This window comes from Streptopelia decaocto, assembly GCF_964273445.1.
Source record: "Streptopelia decaocto genome assembly, chromosome: 3".
Taxonomy (NCBI): domain Eukaryota; kingdom Metazoa; phylum Chordata; class Aves; order Columbiformes; family Columbidae; genus Streptopelia; species Streptopelia decaocto.
Window position 1 is genome coordinate 114,544,572 of NC_138656.1, and position 27,846 is coordinate 114,572,417.

At 48.3% G+C, this 27,846-nt stretch overlaps 1 protein-coding gene across 2 annotated transcripts in view; it reads left to right on the forward strand.

Moving 5' to 3' along the window:
• The window catches only part of TNFRSF21 (TNF receptor superfamily member 21), a 37,274-nt gene extending 15,679 nt beyond the window's left edge, over positions 1-21,595 (forward strand). The window contains exons 4-7 of one of the 2 annotated variants that reach the window (XM_082048996.1): positions 8,429-8,694; positions 14,968-15,021; positions 18,452-18,671; positions 20,155-21,595. In XM_082048996.1, coding sequence (XP_081905122.1) covers positions 8,429-8,694; positions 14,968-15,021; positions 18,452-18,671; positions 20,155-20,384 — 770 coding nt within the window. In that variant the 3' untranslated portion in view covers positions 20,385-21,595. The remainder of the gene's footprint in view (positions 1-8,428; positions 8,695-14,967; positions 15,022-18,451; positions 18,672-20,154) is intronic. The other variant, XM_082048997.1, reaches the window with a different exon arrangement.
• Positions 21,596-27,846: the final 6,251 nt, after the last annotated feature.

Here is a 27,846-nt window from a genome sequence, read left to right on the forward strand (position 1 = left end):
GCTGCTTTAGCCGGCCTGAAGACCAGTGCTTGATTGTGTTGCTACCATCTATCCACAATGTGTGCATGGCTCTGCAGAGCTGCCCTGGGGAGCTGGTGCGTTTGCTCCCAAATCTGCTTAAAAAAATGGGAAAAAAAACAGGGGAAAAAAAAAATTATTCCATGGTTAAAATTCCTAGGAGGCCCCTGAATTAATTGAATAAGGGATGAGAATTTGTGCCTTGCCTGTTAAGGTGTAGGTGTGAGTGTTGGAGGCAGGGCACCTCGGTGGGGAGAGAAGGGTTGTCCTTGCAAAAAAACACACTGAGCCCAGGTGCTTTATGCCAAAAAAACCCCAGTGCCGGTTTCTGCACTGGGAGGGCTGTGATTTCTCACATTGGTAAGGCTTTCACATATAACTTCTCAAATAACAAGGCAGATATTTTTTTTTCCTTGCTTGCCAAGGCTTCGTCTGGGGAAAAAAAATACAGGACGCATATTCAATCCTTAGGTTGGCATCTGTGGGTGTCTGGATATTTATATCATAGAATGGTCTGGGTTGAAAGAGACCTTAAATACCATCTAGTTTCACCACCCCTACCATGGGCAGGGACACCTTCTGCTGGACCAGGTTCCTCGAAGGCCCATCCAACCCATCCTTGAACACTTCCAGGGATGGGGCATCCACAGCTTCTCAGTGCAGCCTGTTCAGTGCCTCACCACCCTCACGGGGAAGAATTTCTTCCTTATATCTAATCGAAATCTACCCTCTTTCAGTTTAAATCCATTACTTGTTGTCATATCACTACATGTCCTTATTAAAAGTCCTTCTCCATCTTTCTTAAAGATCCTTTTAGGTACTAAAAGGCTGCTGTAAGGTCTCCCTGGAGCCTTCTCTTCTCCAGGCTGAACAAGCCCAACTCTCTCAGCCTGTCCTCCCAGCAGAGCTGTTCCAGCCTCAGATCATTTCTGTGGCTCCTCTGGCCCCTCTCCAACAGGTCCATGTGTGTCCTGTGCTGAGGGCTCCAGAGCTGGACACAGAACTGCAGGTGGGGTCTCACCAGAGCAGAGCAGAGGGGCAGAATCACCTCCCTCCACCTGCTGGACACGCTGCTCGTGATGCAGTCCAGGATACAATTGCCCTTCTGGTCTGCAAGTGCCCATTGCCGGCTCATGTCCAATCTTTCATCTCCCAGCACCCCCACGTCCTTCTCGGCAGGGCTGCTCTCAATCCCTTCATCCCCAGCCTGTACTGGTACCAGGGGTTGCCCCAACCCAAGTGCAGGACCTTGAGCATCTTCCAAACCTCCTCATTTAGGACATAAACTATATTTAGGGGTGGGGATAGGGTGGGAGGTTTGTGTTTAGTTTTAAACAACCTCGCCTTTTTTGTGGGGAGAACGGTGAAACTTTCACATTTTGGAAGGGTATTTGTGTTGGGGATTTGGGATTTCTACATGCTGGTTTGGCTGAGCCGTGGTGTCCTGTCAAGTGGAGCTGGGATGTGCTGCATCCTGGCTCAGTTGCTCATGCAGGCGCTGGGAGGTAAAAATAGGCTGTGGCTGTTTCGCATGAGTCAGGGTGATATTTGGAGGAGGTGGGTGGGATGAGCTCAGGCACACAGCTCAGTTCGCAGTGATTTGGAGCTTTTATCTGAAAAAGCGAGGGTTGGGCTGCATCACTGTGGTTCTCCTGTCTGACTTGTGTGTGCCCTTGGGCTGGGCTCTCCACCCATGATGTTTCATCCTCTGTCTCTGTGCAAGTGCCGAAATCCAGCCAGTTTGTCACGGTCAGGATTTGTCATTTCGCATGGTACCATGTGCTCTGAAATGGGCAGATGGAGAAAGTGATGAAATGGCAGCTCTTCCCATGTAGGGTGAGGACTCAGTGATGGCAAATCCTGTCCTTTTGCAGAGAAAAGTTGAATTTCAATGTCTATATTATGGGAGGTCTGATGAACAAGCCATTGGTCTGTGTGTTGGGTGGGTGTAGCAATTAATATTGCCCACCTCTGGGATACCTGTGTTACTAGGCAGGTGGTGGAAGCTCCAGGTTGGTACTGGGATGGTGGAAGTCAGTTCCTGCAGGTGTCATGGGTGGACTGGTGGGACTCATCCCTGTGAATGAAGGGATGGAGTGTGGATTTCCTGAAATCCAACCTATCTGGAAATTCATGAAGCTGGCTCTGGAGGCCTGGGCATATGGGCTGCTCACTAGATGAGACCACATGTGTGACACAGGTTGTGGGGTATCTCCTGACCTTTCCTTCCCAGCTGTATAAGACAGCCTAGCACTTGAACTGATGTTGTGTTAACTCTTCTGTGCTATATCCCTTTGTTATGAGTGGGACCACAGGACATGTGGCTTGGGAGGGCTCTGTAGACTTGAGCATGAGCTTTCTCCTTGAAGGCGGCAGCTTCTCAGTGACCAGTTTTCTGCAAAATAACAAATTACTTTTGGCTTGAGCTCTGAAAATGAGAATAGTGGTGTTTTTTGTTTGTGAGAGGGTGGGGAGAGGAAGGAACCAAAGCTCCTCTGTGGCCGGGCTGTGGTTAAACTTTACCATATCTGCTGTTAGGTGCTTGGGTGTAGCCTTCTGGTGGGGTAGCTATTCCACTCTTCTCAAGTTCACTTGAAGATGTTAATAAGTAATGTCAGAGAGGAGTGAGGCTTATCCTGAACAAACCATTAAAGCATTAAAGGTTGAGTCCCATGCACTTGTGTGATGACCATCTCAGTGACATTCATGAGTGGAAGGGGTGACTGCTCTGTCTATGTCAAACTGCACACATGCAGTGAGGCAGGAGACATCCAAAGGAGTTGGAAACAGGTGTGGAAAACCTTGAATCAGATTCAAAATAAGCAACTGGAAGTCACTGAAATAACATTTGTGAGGAAGACTGGGGCAAACAGCATGGTTGGAGGTGAGAGACCTCTTTATAGACCTGCCCTGCCTCTCCACGAAGGTCCTTCTTTCAGCTCAGCATCTTTGTAGATGAGCTGAACACATATTCGGCATTGCTGCTCGCTTGCACTGCCCTGGAGGCGTCTGTCCATCCTGCCTGTGTGAGCAGAACTGTCTACATTAGCTCTGTTGACTGTAGGCCTGCCTAGAATCATAGAATGTCCTGAGTTGGAAGGATCCACAAGGATCATCGAGTCCAACTCCTGTCCCTGCACAGGACAACCCCACAGTTCACACCATGTGTCTGAGGACGTTGTCCAGTCTCTTCTTGAACACTGTCAGGCTTGGGGCTGTGACACCACCCTGGGGAGTCTGTTCCAGTGTCCAGCACCCTCTGAGTGAAGAACCTTTTCCTCATGTCCAACCTGAACCTCCCCTGGCACATCTTCCTGCCATTTCCTCGGGTTCTGTCACTGGTCACCAGAGAGAAGAGCTCAGCCCTGTCCCTCCTCCTCCCCTTGTGAGGAAGCTGTGGCCGCCATGAGGTCTCCCCTCAGTCTCCTCTTCTCCAGATTGAACAAGCCAGGCGACTTTGAAATACATGGAGTTGGTTCATCGCAATGTTTAGACGATTCCAGTTGAAATGCCTCTTGTCTAGGTACCCAAGACAAGATGGATGTCCTGCATCCTTCAGATGCTGCCGTTGCCCTTTCCGGGATGGCCACTGCACACACAACTCTGCTGGACTCATCTCAGGAGGCTTCACAGCAAGGGCTCCTCTATAATTCCAGTGTCCTTTCAGGCAAGCGACGCTGGGTGATACATGGTGATGGTTCCTGCTGGTGGTGATGAAGGGGGTGATGGTGCCTCCTGCATTAGCAGCAGGGTGGTGGCAGCTCTCCCAGGCTGTTCCCATGGCCTGTCTCAAAAAAAGGAGGGGGACTCAGGCTGTTCTCTGGTATTTGCAAGCTCAGAGCAGCTTTAGCATTGCACTGACGTGGCTGTGACCAGCCTCACGTGTGAAACATGAAAACAGGTGGGTTAAAGTACCATCCCTGCCAAGCTGAGCCATTTCAGTTTGGATTACTGTGGCCTGGAGGGCTTTGAGTGTTGTCTCCAGCCTTGGTGTGCGGATGAGCGTGGTGGGAGAAGGTCCACCTGGTTTGGTGGGTGAGGAGGACCTGGTACCCAAGGTGGAAGTGTTTGTTTTGCTCCATGCACCCTGGTGGGCACCTTTCCATCCCAACAGGATGCTCTGGTGCTATTAGCGCGCTACAGAGTAACCTGTAGGGCTTATGGAAATATAGAAATAATAGGACTCTAAGCTTATTATAAGCATTAACATTTTATTTTATTTTTGAACAAGTGAATTAAGTTACTGTAAATGGCTTGAGCAGTAATAGTTGGCAGTGTGCAGCCGCAACTTGTCATGTAATGGTTATAATCTCATTTTTCAAGAACAGAGGGAGCAATGGTTTTCTAACTGACTGGAGCCAAATCTGCGCTCACATCTGTGTCTCTTCCATATCTCTTTGGGGTTTTGTTTGCACAATATTGTGGTGGATGGAGCGAACATATGGGGCTTAAATTCATTTAATAGTTGCAAGAAAATGAGTTTAAGGTTCTTATAGTATTAAGGTAGACATTTCCAAATTTGTTTTTAATGGAACATTTGTTCTCCAAAGATTATTACGCGCCATTAAGTCCTCTGCAGCCTGGTGCATTCTCATGCCCTGCGATATTATTGCTAAGGGATATAAACATGTTTATGGGGCCACTTTATTGAACAGTGAGATTAAATATACTGAACTTGAAAATGTCAATAGGAGCATGAGTGTTTTGTCATAAATCTTGTGCGAGAACATTAGGACATAAATGTCGTGCCACCGCATAAAACTGGTGCAAATCAAGTTGTGACCAGCTGAAAACTTTTCTCACTAGTACAGCAGCTGTAAATACTGGGATTTATCAGCATTAAATACGTAGATGGGAGCAGGTAGTGCATGGGCTTTTCCTTTTCCGGGAGGACTAGATGTGCCACGCAGAGGTCATAAGCCAGCAAATTATGTTTTAATGCCTCTATATGGCTGATGTGTGTGGGAGTGGATGTGGGCAAAGCTCCCACCTGGCTGTAATGCTTTGTCTTACTGCAGGACAGCACTGTTGGGGGGACCCAGTTCTGCTCATTTCATGTATAAAATGGGCAGCATTTTATGTTTTTAAATCACAGAATCACAGAATGTCAGGGATTGGAAGGGACTTCAAAAGATCATCCAGTCCAATCCCCCTGCTGGAGCAGGAACACCCAGATGAGGCTACACAGGAAGGTGTCCAGGCGGGTTTTAAATGTCTCCAGAGTAGGAGACTCCACAACCCCCCTGGGCAGCCTGTTCCAGTGTCTGTCACCCTCACTGAGAAGTTGTTTCTTCTCAAATTTAAGTGGAACCTCTTGTGTTCCAGTTTGAACCCATTACCCCTTGTCCTACTGTTGGTTGTCACCGAGAAGAGCCTGGCTCCATCCTCGTGACACTCACCCTTCATATATTTGTAAACATTAATAAGGTCACCCCTCAGTCTCCTCTTCTCCAAGCTAAAGAGCCCCAGCTCCCTCAGCCTTTCCTCATAAGGGAGATGCTCCACTCCCTTCATCATCTTTGTTGCTCTGCACTGGCCTCTCTCCAGCAGTTCCCTGTCCTTCTGGAACTGAGGGGCCCAGAACTGGACACAATATTCCAGATCTGTGATTTATATACATGTATAGATATAAATGGGCAGCATTATCTGTATATCACTCAACCCAGGAATAAAATAATCCCTGAATATGAGGGTAGAAAAAGTTCTGGCATAACGACTTACACACTGGCATGACAACTAATGCACTGAGATATATCTATATCATTATATCTATATATATCGATATATGTATATCGATATATATAGATATATAACAGGCAGCAGCAGACCTGCTTTGCACTGCCGTTGTTACCTTGGTGCACAAACCTTGCAGAGCTATTAGTACCCTCAAACTCAGGGATTAATATTTTTTTCCTGGGTCAAGTGATAAAGTTATAAAATTAAGCATTGGCTGCGTAAACCCAGTGATTTGCTAATTTTTCTGCCAAAACTGGTTGAATTTGCTGGTTTAAAGGATTTGACTTCAAACCTGAGTTGGCTTTTGGGCTTCTTACCGACAGAGGGGTGTGATACCCAAAGATGCCAGCATGACCTGGGCTGTCTGTCCTTCCTGTGCAGGACTGACAGCCAGCCCCAGTGTAAGGACGTCAAGGGAGAGGAATTTGTCTTTGAGAAACGGGAGGAGTTAACAAGGCCAGGCTTAATTCCTGCTAGCATTTTGAAGCATGATGGATGATAATATGTATTTATGTGCCTCAGATAATTAGCCCCATCATAAATCTCAATAGCATATTCACAGCCTTTTCTTGTTCCTAAATGCTGGGGAACATTGTCTTTGTCTTGGGCTTATTTTGAATAATGAAAAAGGCCTTTTTTCTTTTCAAATTCCTCTTCTGAGTCTCTCTGCAACTAAAACCAAGTCTTGCGCTTGGTTTGGTCTTTGGGAGGCTCAGCACGCTGGACTGAGCTTTTATGCCAGGAGAAACCCTGGCCCTCCTATATCCATGATTAGAGATTTACATTGCTGTAAATCAGCTGGGGAGAGGGAGGTTTGGTGGTTACAGTGGGAGGAGGGTAGGGATATGCAAAATGCGGGTTGTATTTCAGCTGTAGAGCCGGTCAAACACCGGCTGCAGATGCTCTGAGCACCGTGGGGTCATGGCTACATTATCTGGCTCAGAAGCGATAACTAAAGTCTGTATATAGCAGGTCTTGATAAGCTTGTTTTATTAGTCAGAAATGTTCAAGTAAAAAAAATCTGTATCAGTCTGCATAGGTTTTTTTAATATGTGTGAGTGTATATAAGCATATATACACACAGTTATAAAATATCTATATTATATAGAGAGAGATATAAAAGTATGTATGTATATACATATATACACACATAGCAAAATTTCTATATCAGGCTGTATAGTTTAAATATATCTATAAAAAGATATATCAATATTCCTCTGTCAGGCTATATAGTTCATATATTTTTGTATATATATACCTATTATATTTATCTATTTGGCTATATCAGGGCTGTGACATGAAGGTGCAATTGGGAGGTTTGATCTAAATTGTGTTAGAAATTGTGACATTTTAGGCCAGCAGGAAAGACTCTGGCTATGATAATCCTCCGTAAGCAGCTGGTTTTGCTGTCACCGCTGTCATGCCTGCGGAGGGACGGAGAGACTGTCTCTGTAGCAATAGACGTGTGTGTTGGTCCATGAGGAAACCCCAGGTGTGGTTACCTCTGGAAAAAGTGAGTTTCTCATTGCAGGTCACCTACACCAACCCTTCATGTGGTAGTTTGAAACAAGGTGGTGCTCAGCTTGATTAAACAGGGTTGATAAGCTATTATGGCTTTATGGGGAGGTTTAACTCCTGACCTGTGAGGAGATGCAAGGCTGAGGTGCTGTTTGCAAGGCTGCCAAAGCTAAAGGGAGGAAACCCTCCCTGTCTTGAACTAACGTGTCTTGAGGGCTTTTCTGGGGGAGGCTCTGCATTTTTGCTTTTCAGATCCCATAGCAGATTTTCCATTCACTCAACACTTGCTTGGGGAAGGGTCTCCTGTCCTGTAACTGAGTCATCCCACGAGTCTAGGCTAGAAATGGCTCTACATGCAATCATAACTGCTGTAGGTGCTCTGCTATGGAAATGTTCGTCTTTATAGGGATGCTTTGGTGACTCACCTCTTAATCCAAAGTGGTGGCTGCGATGCAGATGTACAGGCAAGTGTGTTGTTATCTTGCTTGCTCCTGCAGCCGTGTGGTGGCCAAGTACCAGGGTTTTTCCTGTGCTGGAAAGTACAGGAAATTTTGCAGTTAAATTAATATGGTCAATTTTAGGGTGGGTGTGCCTCAATTGGAGCAACCTGTGTGTCTGTCACCCCTTACTTGCATAGGAGGTATTGAGCACATTACGTGTGCTGCTTGTCTGCAGAGCTTCATAAAAGGTCTTTCACAAATGGCTGGGGTTGGAAGGGACCTCTGGAGATCATCCAGTCCAACCCACCTGCTAAAGCAGGTTCACCAGAGCAGATCACACAGGAATGTGTCCAGGTGGGTTTGAATGTCTCCAGAGAAGGAGACTCCACAACCTCTCTGGGCAGCCTGTTCCAGGGCTCTGGCACCTCAAAGGAAAGAAGTTTCTCCTCATATTCAGATGGAACCTCCTGTGCTTCAGTCTGTGGCCAGTGCTGCTCGTCCTGTTTCTGGGCACCACTGAAAGGAGTCTGTTGTCTTGACCCTTGAGATATTTATAAACATTGACGAGATGCCTCAAAAATCTCCAAACAAGCACCACCTAAAGAGAAGAAAAGCTTGGCTAATTGGGGATGGGAAAAGCTTTGCTAAAACTTAGAATTGCAATGCTGGGAGGCTGCAGACCCCCATCCCTCACCTGTAGCAATTCTGCCCCACAGGCATCGACATCCTGAAGCTGGTGGCAGCCCAGGTGGGGAGCCAGTGGAAGGACATCTACCAGTTCCTCTGCAACGCCAGCGAGCGGGAGGTGGCGGCTTTCTCCAATGGCTACGCGGCCGACCATGAGCGCGCCTACGCCGCCTTGCAGCACTGGACCATCCGCGGGCCCGAGGCCAGCCTGGCCCAGCTCATCAGCGCCCTCCGCCAGCACCGCCGCAACGACGTGGTGGAGAAGATCCGAGGCCTGATGGAGGACACCACGCCGGTAATGATGGGCTGGGCTTTGGGTGCTCTTGTATGATGTGGTGCATGTCTTGTCTGGCCATGGTGAGGATGTGGGTGTGTGGGATCAAGCCTAGCTAAAAGCCAAGTAGCTGGGCTCCACAGAATCATAGAATAGTTTGGTTTGGAAGGGACCTTCAAAGCTCATTTAGTCCAACCCCTGCTATGAACAGGGACATCTTTACCCAGATCAAGTTGCTCAGAGCCCGTCCAGCCTGGCCTGGGATGTCTCCAGGGATGGGGCATCCACCACCTCTCTGGGCAACCTGGGCCAGGGTTTCACCACCCTCATTTTCAAATTTCTACCCCGCCCCGCCCCGCCACCCCATAGAACTTCTCAGGGGCTTACATTTAAGTCTTATGTTACTTTTGAGCAAAGCTTTGCCAAATCTTGCTCAAAACTTCGTCAAAGTTTTGACAAGGTCGGTAGTCCCACATGTTGTGGTTTCCATGTGTCTTTGAAGGTTGTCACTAGCAGCTGGTACTTGAGCCATCGTGTTGGGGACATGAAGGAAAAAGCCTTCACCTTTCAGCTTCCTCTTAAATGCTAAAACTAAGTGCCCAGGATTTTGTGAGAAGGGCCACGCATCTTTGAGCACTAAATGTTGCTGTTGTGGAGCAATGAATTGCTTCCTCCAAGTGGGTGATGGGTGGCATGGGGGAGTCTCTGTGTACTGTCCTCTAGGGTTTTTGCCCTTCCGTGGCAGCTCTGGCCTTAAAACAAGCTGTCCCATATTTAGGGAGAATAAATAAATTGCTGCAGAATATCCTGCAGCAGGGTCTCAGCTGACTGTAAATAATTGGAAGGTTCCTCAGTCATGTTTGCTTTGGCCACCACTGCCTTAGCTGTCACTGTGCTTTTGGGTTTTTGCCTCTGATAGTTTGGTGGTCTTCTGCAAGTGCTTGTAAAGGTGGTGGTCCTGTACAGCTTTCACTTGTTTGCCTAGAAACTGGTAAAATTGGGTTGCTGATCTTTTGAGCAGGTGACTCAGGTGGGTCCATGTGAGAAATAGGGCTCATTTCAGCAAAGGATATGTTGTTTTTTCTTAACAAATTTACCTGAGCTGGCATATCCTCCTCCCCCATGCATCTGATCAGACTTTTTTGCATGAGTATCCCTCATGATCAGCCTTAGGTGTTGGCTGTTCTTCTACCCTGAAGGTCCTGGACCAGTTGCTGCACTGAAGCGACACGTGGGATGTCAAAACTCAAAATCACCCCAGGGTGCAGATTCAGCACAGCAGCACACTGCGTTTCTGCCAGGTTTTACCTGCTGTAACCTGTCTGCCTCCTCTGGCTGGATCGGCTCCCGCTCTGCGGGTGCAGGCAGTGATGGAGTGGCCGTGGGAGGGATGTAGAAAGCTGTGAGAAGTGGTTTGGGCAACGGGGGCCAAATCTGCTGGTTGGAAAGCCTTTAATTAGAGCTAATTCAGGTTTGACTCTTGGTAATTGTTCTGTCCAAAATGCAGACAAATTGAGGCATTTTCTCTCTGCACCAAACTGGTTTGGTGGAAGGAGCGGGTTGCCCCATTGGTGGCACATGGGGATGCTGGGCTGCACCCGTCCAGCAAGTGGCCCTGCAGAAGCGGGATTGGGAAAAAAAAAAAAAAAGAGATAAAACAGCAATGAAAAATAGAGCTTTTTTGTTTTGTGAATGAAACATCTATTCTATGTGGAGAGGCTGAGAGAGTTGGGGTTGTTCAGCCTGGAGAAGAGAAGGCTCTGGGGAGAACTTATGATGGCCTTTCAGTACTTAAAAGGGACCAATAAGAAAGACAGGGACAGACTTCTTAGCAGGGCCTGTTGGGATAGGACAAGGGGTGATGGTTTTAAACTAGAAGACAGGAGATTCAGGTTAGACATGTGGAAGAAATTTGTACAATGAGGGTGGTGAGAGCCTGGCCCAGGTTGCCCAGAGAGGTAGCCCCATCCCTGCAGACATCCCAGGCCAGGCTGGATGGGGCTCTGAGCAACCTGATCTAGGTGAAGATGTCCCTGCTTATGGCAGGGGTTGGACTAAATGAGCTTTGTAGGTCCCTTCCAACCTAAACTAGTCTCTGATTCTGTGAAGGGAGTGAGGACTCTCCTAAGCAATGCACATGGATGCATCTTCCCGGCACCTAGCAGTGTGAAGCCCTTGGGGTGACCCAGCCCAGCAACAAGCATCCCATATGTGCCATGTGTCTTAGATGAGCCTGGGAAGGATGTGTGGGTGGTCGTGCCCTCTGTGATGCCTTTGGCCCCTACTTGGCATCCCTGTGTGCAAATGGTTGCTTCCTCATCTCTCCCCATGGCCCTGTATCCTGAGAAAGCACCAACACCCCTAACTCATAGGTAAAAATTGTGTTACTGGATGACATATCTCTTGGACAGCAAATTGGTACCCTAAACCCAGCCCACCTCCCTTCGCCATCCCATCCCACTGCTATCACATCCTCATCCCAAATTCTTTATCTGGCTTCAGCCTGTGAAACCTGCAGAGGCAAAGCTGCTCCCTCCTGTGATGCCCTATTCCTTCAGCAGCCTTTCGGGCTCTGAAATTCAAATATTTACATCCCTCAATAGGAATAAGGGAATTAATGAGAGTCCCTGGAGTGTTTCTGTACATGGCAGGAACATTTTCTATCGGGTGGGGAAGGACTCTGCTCAAGTCTCACTGCCTTTTTTAGCTGGGGAAGATTATACTGGTTTTGCGTTGCGCTGAATGAATTTAGGTTAAAACGAGATTAGCCCTGTGAATCACTTTGCTAGGCTTTTCTGGTGGGTTTTTTTGGTGTTTTTTCTTTTCAGCTGATCCAGAAAATACGGTGAGCGCAGCAGCTGTGAGAAGGCTTTTTTGGGGTGCACTTAACTTGTAGGCTCCTGCTAAAGGCTGCCCCAACCACATACACTTGTCAGGCTCAAGGTTTGCAAAATCTTGCAGGCTTGTCAGGAACTGGCACACAAGCCCGGGCAATGTTTAGTGAGCGTAGGCACACCCCAAATTAATGGTGCTGACAACAGCAAAATTAGAGGGTGAAAGGGGGAAAGGGAGAGGTTTTCCACTGCTATTGCAGTAAATTGTAATTTTCCATTTTGGGGTTAAAAGTGGAAAAGTTCGGTACAACACAGGTGCTGGGTAACTGGATATTTTTGGGGGTGCGTAACAGCATTTTGCAGATAGCCAGGGGTGTCTGTGCTTGCCGGGGGTATTGCTGGGACAGCTGGCCATGTTTGCTACCATGAATGTCCTACTGTGAGCAATGCTTGAAGCTGTTATCTTTTTATTTATGGCTCATCTGGGCTTGGCTGTAATATTTCAGGGAATGGATGGAGGGGAAGCAAACAGCCTTGCTCAGGGTGTTCAGCAGCACAGCCTCAGCAAAGCTTAAAAAATAATCTAATAATAAGGGAGATGTTGAAAAATGGAGGTGGGGGAGCTGCAGCCCTGAGCCCGATGAGGTTTAGGTCTGTGGCTAATTGCACATCACGGATAATCCTGTGAATCAGCAGATATGTCAGGGCTGGGTCTGGTGTGAGGTTAAGCCCTGGGGTTTTTAGGGGGTGCTGGGGAAGAAGAGGATGTGAAAGCAGCCTCGTGTCCAGGCCGTGGCAGTGCCTTTGGCTCCCGTTCTTCCTCTTTTGCAGGTCAAAACCCTGGGGAGTGGGAGGGAAGGGGCAAGAACCTCGAGCAGCATTTCTCAAATTCAGGCCCAAACAGCTTCTGCCCATACCCTTTGTCTCCTCTTTTGGCAAAGCAGAACTGGGCTGGACCCAGTTATTAGCAATTAGTTTTGCACTGCGTTAACATCAGGCCTCGGTGGTGGAGTGAGGGTGAAGCTGTTGGCTGGATTTCCCAGTTGGGGGATTGGCAGCAGTCCAATGGCTGGGAGATGCCCAGGGAGCCATGTACAAAACCAAAATTGTATTTAGTTTTCCCTTCTGGACTTGAAACTGGTTTTATTTGAGGCACAAAGCTGTAGGATCAAGTGGTCGAAGCCTCAGGGCATGGCTATGGCTGGCTGGGTTTTGCTGAAGTGAGTATCGCTGGTTTTGACTCGGTTTGTTCTAAACCACAGGTTGTTTTTTGGCAAACCAGAGGCTGGGTTTGAACCAGCCTGGACAATGTGCAATAAACAAAGAATTATTAATTTATAAAGTAATATAAATAACATGAACACAAAAATGTAAGCTTTGTAGTAGAAGTGGTTATTAATGAGGTTTCCCTGTTGTGGTAGCCGCATCTCCTTTGCTCTGTGTGTTTGATGTATGTTGGACTTGGGAGCACATGGTGAAACTAGAAGATGATGGGGTGAGAAGATGCTGAAGTTGGTACTGACTAACCTGGAGTTAAGTTTAAAAACTCTTCATCATGGCTTTGTCAATTCTTCATCATGGTTTGAGTTGAAAAAAGTGGATGTCCAAATCCATAAACAGAAGTCACAAGGAACTCTCCTGAACATATCTTCTCCTGCTTGGAGAAGCACTTGGCCCACAAATGGCTGGGGCTGGTGGGGAAGAGCTGCTTTCTCTGTGGATTGCTGTGGTTTGGTCTGGTGTCTAAACCCTCTCCAGTCCTCACTTTGTCTGTCCTGGGTGAGGCTTGACTTGAGTAGCTCTTCTCCAGGGCTGCCTTGTGTTGAGGAACACCAGCTCCACCACAGAGATGGTGTTAAGCAGTCTTATGAAACCTGGCCTGGAGAAGAGGAGACTGAGGGAAGACCTCATGGCAGCTACAGCTTCCTCACAAGGGGAGGAGGAGGGGCAGGCACTGAGCTCTTTAGTGACCAGTGACAGAACCTGAGGGAATAGCAGGAAGATGTGCCAGGGAGGTTCAGGTTGGACATGAGGAAAAGGTTCTTCACCCAGAGGGTGCTGGACACTGGAACCGGCTCCCCAGGGAGGTGTCACGGCCCCAAGCCTGACAGTGTTCAAGAAGAGACTGGACAATGTCCTCAGACACATGGTGTGAACTGTGGGGTTGTCCTGTGCAGGGACAGGAGTTGGACTCGATGATCCTTATGGGTCCTTCCAACTCAGGACATTCTGTGATTCAGTGAAGTGAAGGACATGGGAAGGACATTTGGGCTTTCCTACCACGGGGTGCTGAGCACCCTCATGCTCTTCCCATCTTGGCCAAAGGGGTTGCCTTCTGCTCTGCAGCATCTGCCACCTCAGTGAGACCTTGTGGCCTGGCCAACGGTGTTTTGTCTTCCGAGGTCTGGTCTGCCTTGAGGGTGGACCTCCAACTGTCATGTGTGCCATGAAGCTGCTCATCCAGGTAGATCCTCCCTGTACGTGGGGCACCATAGCAAGAGCATCCCCCCCCCAACACCACCTGCATCCACAGCATCACCCAGCCCATCCTGCCTCATTTTCCAGGGTTTCTCCCACCGCATCCCCTATGGAGACGCACCAAACCTGGGAATCAGGCTGGTGTCAGCTGGGTGTCATCTTTTTGGCAGGGAATCTGGGAAACAGTGGCCTTGGTGCTAAATTTATCCCCAATCCCAAGAGGGTGTGGATCCAGCCTCTGCAGAGGTTGCTTCTCTAAACCCAACTCCCTGACAAATTTTCCTAGTTTTGTATTTATATTTATTTTTAAACGAGCAATAGTTTTGAGTCTTGTTTGTGTTGGGGCAAGAAAACCCAACCCAAACATGGCTGCACAAAGCTGAGCTGATGCAGCAGCAAACCCGCCTCCGGCTTTTCTCACCGCCTGGTTGCTGCAGCAGGAATTTCAGGGAAGCATCACCCAAGGGAGGGGTGTTTTTAATGCCTGCGGCTTCTCCTTCCTTACATTAGCACAGCAGCTGCCCTGTCTGTTTGTCCAAGTTGAGTTTTTATTGCCGTACAGTAAAACATAGGCAGAAGGTGGGACCAACCAGTTCAAACAGAGCTGTTTGGAGCAGCTGTGAAAAGAAAACAAAGTCCCAAGTCTGTGTCAGGTTCTGCACCCATCCCTTTTCTTTCTTTTAGAAAGAACCTTCAGACCCCCTGAGCTACCTAGAGCATCCTCCCAGATGCATTAAGATCCAAAAGGATGTTGGCGCTTGAGCCGCATCCTAAAGGGCTCCGAGTCCACAGGAGCTTTTAGCAATATTTTTCTTTGGCATTGTAAACCTCTTGCTGCAGCGCTCAAAAATAAATTGGTGGGGCGCCCTGGTACGACTAACGGGTTGCAGGAGGTTGCTGATGTGTCAAAGCCACCGCGGCGCCTTTGGGTTTTCATGCTGGACCGTGTGTCTGACAGTCTGCTGTGCGTCTGTCTGTGCAGGTGCAGATGCAGCCGCAGTGGCAAGCGCAGGACCCCTGCAAGGACGACACAAAGGTGAGAAATGCGGCGGCTCTGGAAAGGCAAAAGGGCTGCAGAGTGGTTTGTTTTGCTTGGGTTTTTTTTTATTATTATATTTATTTTTTTTCCAGCCAGAGCTTGGTTTCGCCTGAGCACCACCATTCTCAAAAATAGGAACGGCCAAGGTGGTTTCAACCAAATGAGTCATTGGCTATGAATAGTGTATTTTTACACCTATTCCACAGGCTTCACCTCGCAGCAACCTTTTGCTTTTCCTCGGCCTTTTAAAACCTTCATTCCCACTCGCTTTCTTCCCGCAGTTTAAATATTAACACAAATCCAAGCATCCTGTTGACTTTGTCTCATAAGCCTTGCAACCGTTGAGCTATTTGGGAAGCTTAAGGCTCCCGGGATGCCTACAGTCAAATAACCTCGGGTGATTGTCTTTTTTTTTTTCCCTTAAACAGCTTTAGCAGCTGTTTAATTAAACTCCAAATGACTTGCACGCTTCTGGGAAGGGTTCTTCCTCTCTGCTGGGAAGGCAGAACCGGGGCAGCCGGCTGTTCCCTGCCCCTCCCAGTCATTGATCCTCAGTTATTGGGTCCCTTTTTGGAAATTGGGAGTTAGGTTTGTGACTGGATATTTAATAGACAAATTGCACGAGGGAAAACAAACCCCGAAAGCCTGTTTGTTATTTTTAAAGGGGAAATCAGGGCGAGTTGCAATTTGGAAAGCGGCCAGACACTGTTCTGGTGCTTCCCTTGCTTTTCCCCCATTAATGGCAATAGGCTCATTCTCGTCGATGAGCTGTATTGGAAAGGGACTTTCAGAGAAGACAGATTCTTTTAATTAAAAATTAAAGCTGACTTTTATTTTTAACATGCCTGTTGCATAACATGCTGAGCTAGAACAAATCCTTCCCTGTTTATTTTCAATGCGGGGGGGGGAAAGAAACCCTTTTATTCTGCCACGAACAGGCTTCAATGTTAATTTAATATCACAGTATCACAGTATCACAGTATGTTTGGGATTGGAAGGGACCTCAAAAGATCATCTAGTCCAATCCCCCTGCTGGAGCAGGAACACCTAGGTGAGGTCGCACAGGAACATGTCCAGGCGGGTTTTGAACGTCTCCAGAGAAGGAGACTCCACAACCTCCCTGGGCAGCCTGTTCCAGTGCTCTGTCACCCTCACTGAGAAGAAGTTTCTTCTCAAATTTAAGTGGAACCTCTTGTGTTCCAGCTTGATCCCATTACCCCTTGTCTTATCATTGTTTGCCACTGAGAAGAGTCTGGCTCCATCCTCATGGCACTCACCCTTTATATATTTATAAACATTAATAAGGTCCCCCCTTAGTCTCCTCTTCTCCAAACTAAAGAGACCCAGCTCCCTCAGCCTTTCTTCATAAGGGAGGTGCTCCACTCCCTTAATCATCTTCGTTGCCCTACGCTGGACCCTCTCCAGCAGTTCCCTGTCCTTCTTGAACTGAGGGGCCCAGAACTGGACACAATATTCCAGATGTGGTCTCACCAGGGCAGAGTAGAGGGGAAGGAGGACCTCTCTCGATCTACTAACCACCCCCCTTCTAATACACCCCAGGATGCCATTGGCCTTCCTGGCCACAAGGGCACAGTGCTGGCTCATGGTCATCCTGTTGTCCACCAGGACCCCCAGGTCAACAACAGGTGGACAGGTGGACAACTAATGGGCTTCTCAGCAGACATGTGATTTGTGGGTGGTGAATTCCTCGACATGGATGAGGAATGCGCAGGCACATCCATGCCAGTGCAGAGGTGGCTCAGCGGCTCCCTGTCCTGCAGCCTTTAATCTGAGGTTTGCATTTTAATCCCTGGGTAGCGGGCAAAAGCGTGTGAGCAGGAATTGCTGGGTCTTTCTTCTGTGGGAGGAGAAAACAGCGTTGAGAAGAGGGTTGGGAGAGTGGGTTCCACGTGGACAAGGGTTTGCAAATCTGCTTTGACAGGTCAAGTAGGGATGCAGGGCTTGGGAAGAAGTTAAATATTGGATCAGGAGTGTCAAACTCACGTTCACCAGGGGCCACGTCAGCCTCATGGTTGCTTTCAAAGGGCTGAATGTAATTTTGGGACCGCATAAACGTAACTACTCCTATATTTATACAGTCCTAAAATTCCATTCAGCTTTTGAAGGCATCTGCAAGGTTGATGTGGCCCCTGGTGAATGTGAGTTTGACACCCCTATATTAGAAGGTCCTCTGAGCAACCTGCCTGGGGGGGACTTGGTGACCTGCCCAAGCTGCCAGGCTGGGATGTGGGGATGTTGCCCAAGCAAATCGCAGTAGGATAATGAGAAATAAAACCAAATCTTAAAATCACCTTCCCCCCTGCCCCTCCCTTCTTCCCAAGGTTAACTTCACTCCCGATTTCTCTACCTCCTTCCCCTCAGTGGCACAGGGGGATGGGGAATGGAGGTTGGGGTCAATTGTCTCTGCTGCTCCTCCTTCTTCAGGAGGAGAACTTCTTGTGCTCTTCCCTTGCTCCAGCCTGCCCCTTGGGCTCCCTCCCACAGGAGACAGTTCTTCACGAGCTTCTCTAGTGTGGGTCCTTCCCATGGGCTGCCACACAACTCCTGCCAGCAAATCTGTTTTAGCCCGGGCTCTTCTCTCCGTGGGGCCACAGGCCCTGCCAGGATCCTGCTCCAGTGTGGGCTCTCCATGGGGCCACAGCCTCCTTTGGGCACCCACCTGCTCTGGTGTGGGGTCCTCCACAGGCTGCAGTTGGATCTCTGGTCCACTATGGACCTCCATGGGTTGCAGGGGGACAGCCGGTCTCACCATGGGCTGCACCATGGGCTGCAGGTGCTCTGGTGCCAGGAGCAACCTCCTGCCCTCCTTCTTCACTGGCCTTCGTGTCTGCAGAGTTGTTTCACATATTCTCACTCCTGACTCTGGCTGCAATTGCTGTGTCCCAGAGGTTTTTGTTTATTTTCCCCTCTTCTTAACTATTTTATCCTGGAGGTGCTACCCCTGGCTCAGCTTTGGCCAGCAGTGGGTCTGTCTCGGTGCCATCTGGCATTTGTTCTGTTGCACATGAGAGATGCTTCTGGCACCTTCTCATAGAAGCCACCCGTGTAGCCCCGCTGCTACCGCAACCTTTCCACACAAACCAAATACAGAGTGAGAAGGAAGACCAGGTTAAAATGCTCTGCTGTGGTTGCTTGTACCAAGAGTGCAGGTCAGGTTACCCCTCCTGCCTGTTGAGATCTAGGGTGCCAAATCCCAGTGCGGATGTCCACTCCAGGTCACCTCCAGTGCTCATTCTGCATCAGCATGTCCCCAGGGAGGAGGAGGAGAGGTGCACCTGAATTCATGGACCACTTGCCAAGGACAGGCTGGGCTGTGTTGAAAGCTATGATGTAGATGGGTTTGAGTGTGAGCCCACTGCATAGCATCCCTCCAAGTTAATTTTCCCTCTCTTTCTTCCCCCCAAAGGTGGAGGTTGACAGACTGGCGCTGCCCGTGAGCCCCAGCCCGCTCAGCCCCGCGCCCAGCCCCAGCCCCAAGCCCCCCGAGGCGGCCGTCCTCACCGTGGAGCCCTCTCCTTCGGAGAAGAAATGCTTCTTTGTCGACGAAGCGGAGCCGCTCCTGCGGTGCGACTCGACCTCCAGCGGCTCCTCCGCGCTCAGCCGGACGGGCTCTTTTATTACCAAAGGTACCAAAACCAGCTCTTGGGGGTGGGAAGCAGGAGGACCAAAGGGATACCATGGCATGTCCCGTGTGGTCAGCACATGTGGCAGAGCTCACATGTGGCTCAGCTCAACAGAGAAGGGCTGTGGAAGCCATTCAGAGAAGGGCAACCAAGCTGGTGAGGGGTCTGGAGCACAGGTCTGATGGTGAGCGGCTGAGGGAGCTGGGGCTGTTCAGCCTGGAGTAAAGGAGGCTGAGGGGAGACCTTATCACTGTCTACAACTGCTTGAAAAGAGGTTGTAGCATGGAAGGGGGTTGGTCTCTTCTCCCAAGTAGCAAGTGATAGGAGAAGAGGAAATGGCCTCAAGTTGCACCAGGGAAGGTTCAGATTGGATATTAGGAAACATTTCTTCACAGAAAGGGTTGTCATGCCATGGAACAGGCTACCCAGGGAAGTGATGGAGTCACCATCCCTGAAGGGGTTTAAAAGACATGTAGATGAGATTCTTAGGGCCATGGTTTAGAGGTGGATTTGGCAGTGTTAGATTAATGGTTGGACTTGATGATCTTTTCCAACCTAAATGAGTCTATGATTCTATATCATTTAAGTAAATAACTGGGAAAATTGGCTTTCTGGCATATGTATACCACATCCTGATTCCACACCAGAACATCCTGTTAGCGGAGGTGATATGGATTTGAGAAGGGAAAACACCTTTAAAGGCTTTTAAGTCTTTGAAGTGCTGCCAGTGAAGCTGTAGCATCCCTGGATGTTGGAGAGGGTTTTCTTATGACTTTTGGCTGTTGTGTTGGCCTGCGGGTTATTGCACGAGATGAAACCACAAAAACGTCATTTCAAGACTGAATTTTTTCCAGCCTTGGTCCTGCTTGCTGCAGCATGTGGCTTGACATGTCAATCACCATTAGTCACCCCCTCTTTTTTTGAGGAGGTTTAATTTACTGCTTTTAATTTGCTGCATTTAATCTTCTTTAACTTCTGAAGATGGTGAAACACTGAGCTCAGTCAACCTACCGAATTTGTACTTGAGTGCAGAAATGAAGCAGGTCCAATGAAAACAACACAAAAGAGCAGAATTCAGCTTTTTTGGCTCCTCTTCACTTTTCAGTATTGACCATTTGGCATTTATAAATGCTGTGTTTGCTCTAGCGGGATTCTGGATTTAGGTGCCTCAGCACTGATGGCTTCCCCGTCTCGCCCCTTCCCCGTCTCGCCCCTTCCCCGTCTCGCCCCTTCCCCGTCTCGCCCCTTCCCCGTCTCGCCCCTTCCCCGTCTCGCCCCTTCCCCGTCTCGCCCCTTCCCCGTCTCGCCCCTTCCCCGTCTCGCCCCTTCCCCGTCACCCTCCACCTTTTCCCTCAGTTCTCCTGGTGGTGTGTCCCTCCTCAGAGGTGACACCTGAGTATGGACCAAGGTCTCCAAGGAGAACAAGCCCTGGTTAGCAGATGTTTCTGGAGGGGTTTCTTGACCACCTTCTCCTTCCCTCCCACAGAAAAGAAGGACACCGTCCTGCGCCAGGTGCGCTTGGACCCTTGCGACCTGCAGCCCATCTTTGATGACATGCTGCACATCCTCAATCCCGAGGAGCTCCACGTGATAGAGGAGATCCCACAGGCCGAAGACAAGCTGGACAGGCTATTTGAGATTGCCGGAGTCAAGAGCCAGGAAGCCAGCCAGACCCTCCTGGACTCTGTCTATAGCCACCTTCCCGACTTACTGTAGGCACTGGGTCACCGCACGCTCTCCAAATATCTGCTAGAGCTAGCTTGGCACTCGTTAAGACGACCGACAATATGCAGGCAGGTTTTGTTGTAGAATATATGGCCAGTATTTTTGTTGAGGTGTCCCTGGTTTCTGGAGGGGGTGCAGTTTACCAGCGCTGCACCCCTCCACCTTAACTATCGCTAAGTCCAACTCTTTGCACCCTCTGCCCCCTTCCCCGAGCCTCTCTGCTCCTTGTTCTCATTCCAATCAGATCAGTCGATGCACTTTAAAAACAAAAAAAATGCAGTTAACGAACTAAAAGACCACGAATCTGGTGTAATTTAACACATCAAATCGGGGATTGCTCTGTAACGCACTTCTTCTGTCAAAGCTATCGCTCGGAGTGACCGTCTCCCACCGCCTCCCTTCGCCTTGGAGCGGTAAATGGCGAAAACACGCAAAAAGAAAATCGTTGCTGGTTACCGTCTCTTAAAGCAGCTAAGCTTCCCACCTGAGCTATTTTTTTTTTTTTTTTAACGTACTATTGTATAGCTCATATCCATTGCCGAGATTTTACTAGCACGGTTATTTATTGTATGGTTTTCACCCGGACAATGCATCGCGCTCCTATAAGCTAAAGCAAAAGCGCTTTAACAACAAAGAAAAGGGTTAGTCCTACCAACCTTTGAGGTGATGAAAAGGTCCTTTGCCTTCAGTCGAATGTAAGGAATTCTCTTGCCTTGCGGCGTGCGGGAGCGGCGGGGCCCCGGAGGGAGCTGACATGGGGAGGCGAAGGTGGCCGCCGGTGCTCCTGCTCTCCTCCTGCTGTAAGACTTAAACCAAGCTCTGCTTTTACACTCGTGTCTCTTGGTTGTTTATTTTTTTTTTTTTTTTTATACAGACGTGGCCGATAGGTTTTCCAAAGACCTTTACCTGGTCTTAATAGTCTCTTCAAATCACACTTCACTTTTTATTAAGGAAAAACAAATGGGGGGCGAGGGTGGGGGGGAAAAAAGCTGCATCGTAAGAAGTCTGTCTGATTATATTTGCAACTATTATGCTCCCGTAATGAACAGTCTGTACTACGCTCAATTTGAAGAAATCATGATATGAGGGTGGCATGTGCCACCCCGTGGGAAGGGGTGGGAGTGAGGGAAGAGGGGAATGAATTGAAAAATTGCCTTCCAGTGTACTAATTTATTAATAAATACTAGGTGTTTGTTACTTGACATGATTCTGTGTTAACCTGCTTATCACCTGCCTCTGCTCGGGGACACCTGGGTCAGAGCAGGGGCTGCTTAGGGTGCCCGTTGGCGGGTGAGGAGGGAGATTTTGGGGTGGTGAGGGAGTTCTCCCCTTTAGTTTTGGGGCCAAAAAGTGGTTACTTTCTGTTCACAGTGCTGCCTCGAGCCCCACAGTCACTGCTGGAGCGCTCTGCAGCCGGGGGCAGATGCACCCCAAGGGGCAGGTACCCATGCTGAGCCGGGGTGGGGGACACATGTTAATCCCCATAGTGGTGGGGAGATCAGGTGGCTGCCGGGGCTTCCAGGCTTGTTTTTTTGCAAGCTCTGAAAGGCTTTGCAGGCATTTGGCGTGGGCTGGAGTATTAATTTTCCAGGATGCAGCTGCTGTGCTGAGTCACTCCTGAGCGAAGGTCTTGCAGTCGCAGCGTTTCTCTTGCCCTGTCACGTTACCCATGTGCTTAAAATCTCTGCTGCAAAATAACTCATCCCTTGTTATTCTGTCTACAAATGGAAACCTATAATGGGGCAAATGCTTCTGGTTTATAATACTGTCATTTTGTATACTTGTCTTCAGAGTGTTTTCCATTAACTGGGATACTGTGTTTTCGTTCTGGCTGGTGCTGAAAATTACTGTTGCAGGGCTGTGCGTAGGTGCAGGATTAAAACTTTTCAACATACGCACGGATGAAATACAGTGCAAAATAGCAAGAGCCTTTATTGAGAGTGCTGGGGTGAGATATTCCCTCACTGGCAATGAAGCATTCAGCTCAGTGACAGCAACGTGTCTTCAAAGCACTGCGAAGAAACAGAGCATGGCTTTTGTGCCTGGCTTGTGCCAGGTTGCTAAAATCAGCATTTTGAGGTAGGGTTCAATACCACCCTATTGGCAAATGGGTTCTTTTTGTCTTTGTGTTGGGAGTGCTGGTGGTTGCTGTCGATCTGCCTGGGCAAGAATTGGCAAGAGGAGGGAAGGTGTGCAATCATGAGCTTGATCAATAGCTCAAGGCACACACAATGTGCCAGCTTAAAATTATCCTCAGCAGGTTCTTGGAGTGAGTATGACTGGGAAGTTGGGGATTTACCTTTTTTTGGGGTGGTCCAGGTGCTCCCAGCCAAACTCCCAGGTTGTAAATGCTGGAGCCATCAGAGCTACCGTCCCAGGGTATCACCAGCCTCGACCCGCAGCTCTGCTCTCCGTTCTGGCAGCCGTTCACATTTTCTGATGGGGTTCAGAGGTAAAGCAAAAAAATAACAAATAAAATAAGGTCCTGGGAAGAGGGTTTAGCAGCCAGCTGAAGAAATGCCACAAAGCTGGCATGTCATGCAGGTTCCTTGGCCAGGAGATGCTGAGGAAGCAAGATGAAACTGTAAAAATGCACACAGGTGGGTCCCTGGGCTGTTTGGTGGCGTTTTGGTGGCAGAGTCATGGGACAGGTCAAGGTTTGGGCAAGCCTTGGCTCTACCTGTGCTCTGCACGCTTCCAGCATCACTGCCTCCTTCCTTTGCACCTGGATGTTGGTCTTGTCCCTGGCTCCATCATTTTGCATTTCCCAGCTGTCACCTCTAAACAGCCCTTTGTATGCATAGGTATGTATGTGCAATATATTTATTTACTATATAAATTTAATATACACAAACATATACTGCATAAATATTTTTATGTTATATATAAATATATTTTTAATTTTTAGGTATTTATATATGTGTATTTTATATATAACTATATTATGTATCTGGGGGTGTGCAGGGGAAATGTCTGAGAGCAGCTGAGCCCCCACACCCTCAGGGTATTTCCTGGCAATGTGGGAGGTGTGAGGAGCTGCAAGCCCAGCGCTCCCACTCTTCCTCTGAGCCAGCTCTCTTACACTTAATAAACCAGACATCCATGGATTCATCACCTGGAGGGATAACTCCACAGGGAGAGAGAGCGCCCTTGTACATGGCTTATTCGAGACATTGAGGGCAACGCGCAAACCTTGCACACTGCAGCGCTGGCTGTGTGCAACTCAAATGGGTGAAGTTTTTGGGTAAATGGGTTTAGCAAGGCGCTCTTGCTTGCTGTAAGCTGGGACAAAAGCCTCTGGAGATGCCTCCAGCGTGGCCTGGCATCCTCAGGACTGGATGGCTCTGCTGTTCTGAGGTATTTTAACAACTTCAATGCAAATGAGATTTGGGGTTATTTTTTTTTTTTTATTCTCTTTTCTTGGAGTTGTTGGAGTGAGTCCAGAGGAGGCCACAAAGATGATCAGAGGGCTGGAGAACCTCTACTCTGAGGACAGGCTGAGAGAGTTGGGGTTGTTCAGCCTGGGGAAGAGAAGGCTCCAGGAAGACCTTATAGGAGCCTTCCAATACCTAAAATGGACCTACAAGAAAGCTGGAGAGGGACTTCTAACAAGTGATAAGACAAGGGGTCATGGCTTTGAACTGAAAGAGTGGAGATTTAGATTAGATATGGGGATGAAATTACTCTCTGTGAGGGTGGTGAGGCACTGAACAGGCTGCCCTGTTGATGCCCCATCCCTGGAATTGTTCGAGGCCAGGTTGGATGGGGCTTTGAGGAACATGGTCCAGCAGAAGGTGTCCCTGCCCATGGCAGGGGGGGTTGGAACTAGATGACCTTTAAGGTCCCTTCCAACCTAAACCATTCTATGACTCTTTTTTTTTTTTTTTTTCCCATGAATTGCAGTGCTCGATGCAGAAGGACAAGGTATCTGGTGCACTTTCCTCCTACCCCAGCCAAATTGGAATTTTTCCTAATGAGAAATTAATTGTAACCCTCCAGCGTGGCTGCTTGCATTCCAGGTTGGAAAAGCACCCGGTGTTTTGCGGGAGGTTATTCAGCCCTCCGGCTCCTTTTACACCAACTAATTGCCTCTGAATTGCAACACGGTCCCTGCGTAGGAGGAAACATCTGTGCAGCCTTCGTGTGAATAACCTGCGGGGAGACGGTGCCGATGCTGCCCAAGGATGCCCCGTGGGCTCGGCATGGCATGCAGGGGCTATTCAAGGGGGTCCATGCCCATCCCTGGGCTTTAAGTCTTTAAGCTTTTTGTCATGAAGGCTTTGCAGCTCTGTTTTCTTCTTTTGGACTTAGCTCGTGTGGGTACCATGACAGAGGAGTTTCCAGGGCAACTGGTAGGAAATGGGAAAATGAAGGAGAAATAAGAGGAGTCATCGTTTATGTATTCATGGAGTACGTGCTTCATGGTGGCACCTCCAGACGTGTTTATCAAACCAGCCTTTAGGACATGGCTGCTTCTTCACCATGTGAGCATTTACGGGGTTTACAGTTTCCTTCCTACTGCTGTCATTTAATTTTCTCTTCCAGCTTCCCTGCCTTTCTCAAGTATTTTGTTAATCAATGTAATCCAGGAAAACAACAAAAAAAACCCAACAACAACCACGAACAGCAACAAAAAAAAAACCCAAACAAAACAGACAGAATTAAACCAGAAGCATCCAAATAATGTTGGATCAGCTGTTGGTGAAGACGTTGGCCAGCAGCTCACGCGGAGACTTTGCGGGGTTTCCTAAACTTGCACCAGCCTTTCTGCTGTTACAGCTGGGCAAGGTTCTTGTCTCTTTTCTTTAGATGCCAAAAATGCTCTTGTGTCTGGTTCTGAAATCACTTAAGCAATGTTAGAGATGTTTATCTCTTCATCTCAGATTTGCTTTGACTGCTTGACTAATGGGTAATAGTGATCTAATTAAAAATCAGAAGTTAGTCTTTCCTCTGATATTTATAAAATATTGCTACCCTGTGAGTTTTATTTTTTCTTTTAATTTTTTAAAATTCAATTTGTTTTTTTTTGTTATTTTTCATTATTTGTTCTTATTATTTCTTTATTCTTTTCCATCATGGATGAGATTAATTTTGCTTTAACTTAATTTGAAGGGAATGAGTTACTCTTCAAGCATGCTACCCTCAAAATACATTTCTGGGCACAGGAGCTTTTGCCAGGGCCTGTCAGGCTCAACAGGACTGCGGGCAGGACATTAATCTGCCTGACACTGTTTCTGGCAGCTCGGGGCTTTCCAGGCTAATACTTCATGAGGATTAGATTGATTAAATCATTGATCTTCCTGGGTGCTTCGATGGGCTGATGAGTGCTTCTCATGGTAACTGCTGCTTCTTCTTTAGTGATAATTTATTATAAGAATGACTAGTTATCCTACAGCTCTCCCAGTGAGCAGAGCACTGGGTACCTTGCTGTAGAGGTTGGCAGCGTTATAGTCATTTTACAGGTGGGGAAACTGAAGGATGGAAGTGAAACTCTCCATCAGCAAAGTGATCAGAAAATAAATCAGGGTGAAATTCAGAGACAAGTGTCACCCTGTCAGACCCCCCACCAGCCTCTCTCGGGGAGCATATGGGTAAGATTTGGGGTTTGAAGTGCTGAGCCCCAGCAGATGGGGAGGGTTGGAGGCAGGCTTTCCAAACCATGCTTTTGAGTAATTATTTGCCCATTAAATTAGTTTTTGAGCTGAAAATAAATCCATGTCCATGCTGGCTCCCTGGTTAGACCATCTGCTTTCCTCTTGCCCCATCTTGCCAAGTGCGGCTGGGAGGAATGTCCAGCTCTGGAGCTGAGCAAATGGTCCTTCATTGTCTGCCCTTGTTTCCCCTCGAGAAAACCACTCACTCCTGCCCCAGCCTGTTCTGTCTCCCCAGGGCAGGGCTGCTCCTTCCCTCTGCCCCATGTAATGGCAGTGAAGCTCGTAGGGCGATCGATGGGAAAAAGACCTGAAATAGGTGAGCAGAGCTCTGGGCTTTGCAAGCAGAGAGGTTCCATGTGGCTGGGGATTCACACCAGGAAATCACAGTTGGCCACAAGCTGCAATAACTTTATCATTTTTTGGGCAGGGGGGCAAGAGAAGGGAATTGAAGCTTATCAAATGCAACATAGCAAATAAAGCATTTCATCTATGTTTATTTTTTATTATTATTTTTTTAAATTTTTGTTTTCCTTTTTTGGCGGTGCAGAGACGGGCAGCAACGGGAAGAGGATGGCCTGGTGCTATGCCAGTCTCCAGGATGGTGGCACCTCCAAATCCCTTTCTAAGAAGGGAGCACCCACCTGCCAGTCCCAGCTTGGACAAGCTCTGTGAACTGTTTGACCTGTGCCAAAGCCAGGCTGGGAACCATCCAAAAAATTCTTTATTGGACAGTAAAGAGGAATTAACCAGACAAGATGCAGTCAGACCACCTAAAGGAGGTGTCAGAATGGGGCATCCCTGCTGTTGCCATCTTACATAATTTCCCTTTTAAAATGACATTTAAGCTTGAAAACAGCTTTCTTTTTTTTTCCTCACCTCTGCTCTCTTCTGCTCTAATGGCTGGGAAGTTTCCTCTAATTAAATGTATCCACGGATAGATAATCCTGTTTTGGTCTTGTGTCAATATGATCCTTTAGCTAAATTAAATATTTTCCCTGCCTGATGTTTATCCCTCCCTGTCTGCACCTTGGCTCCCTCCTGGAGGTTATTTGAAGACTGTGATCCCATTCCCTCTGATTTTCTCAGAGTTCTGACCCCTGCCTCATCATTTAAAGGGTTCCCATCCCCAAGCCTCTAGAGGTTTCCACTCCTGTAGCAGCAGTGTGGAGAATCACAGAATCATAGAATAGTTTGGGTGGAAGCTCATCCAGTCCCACCCCTGCCATGAGCAGGGACATCTTCACCCAGATCAGGTTGCTCAGAGCCCCGTCCAGCCTGGCCTGGGATGTCTCCAGGGATGGGGCATCCACCACCTCTCTGGGCAACCTGGGCCAGTGTTTTACCACCCTCATTGTAAAAAAATTTCTTCCTTATGTCTGACCTGAATCTCCCCTCCTTTAGTTTAAAACCATCACTCCAACTCTCTCAACCTGTCCTCACAGCAGAGCTGTTCAGCCCTCTGATTGTCAGGAGGAGTCCATCATCTCAGCAACTCCTATAGCTAAACCCATCAAGAACTGAGACCCAGAGCCCCCTTTTCTTGGGTGAGCAAGTCCATCCTTCCCCACCGGGTCCCCTCCAGCTCAGCCCACTGCAGAGTGGGAAACCAGGACTGTGGCTGGTACTGGTGGTGCTCCAGACCTCAGGGTCTTCCTTGGTGCATCCAATGTATGAACACAGTGCTGTGCCACCAGCACACATCTCTAATGAAAGGTGAAATAACATTCACCTCTGCACTGACCTTGGGGATCTTCTCCTTGCAGCTTCCCTCCAACTTTCCTCCCTGTTTTTCACAGAAT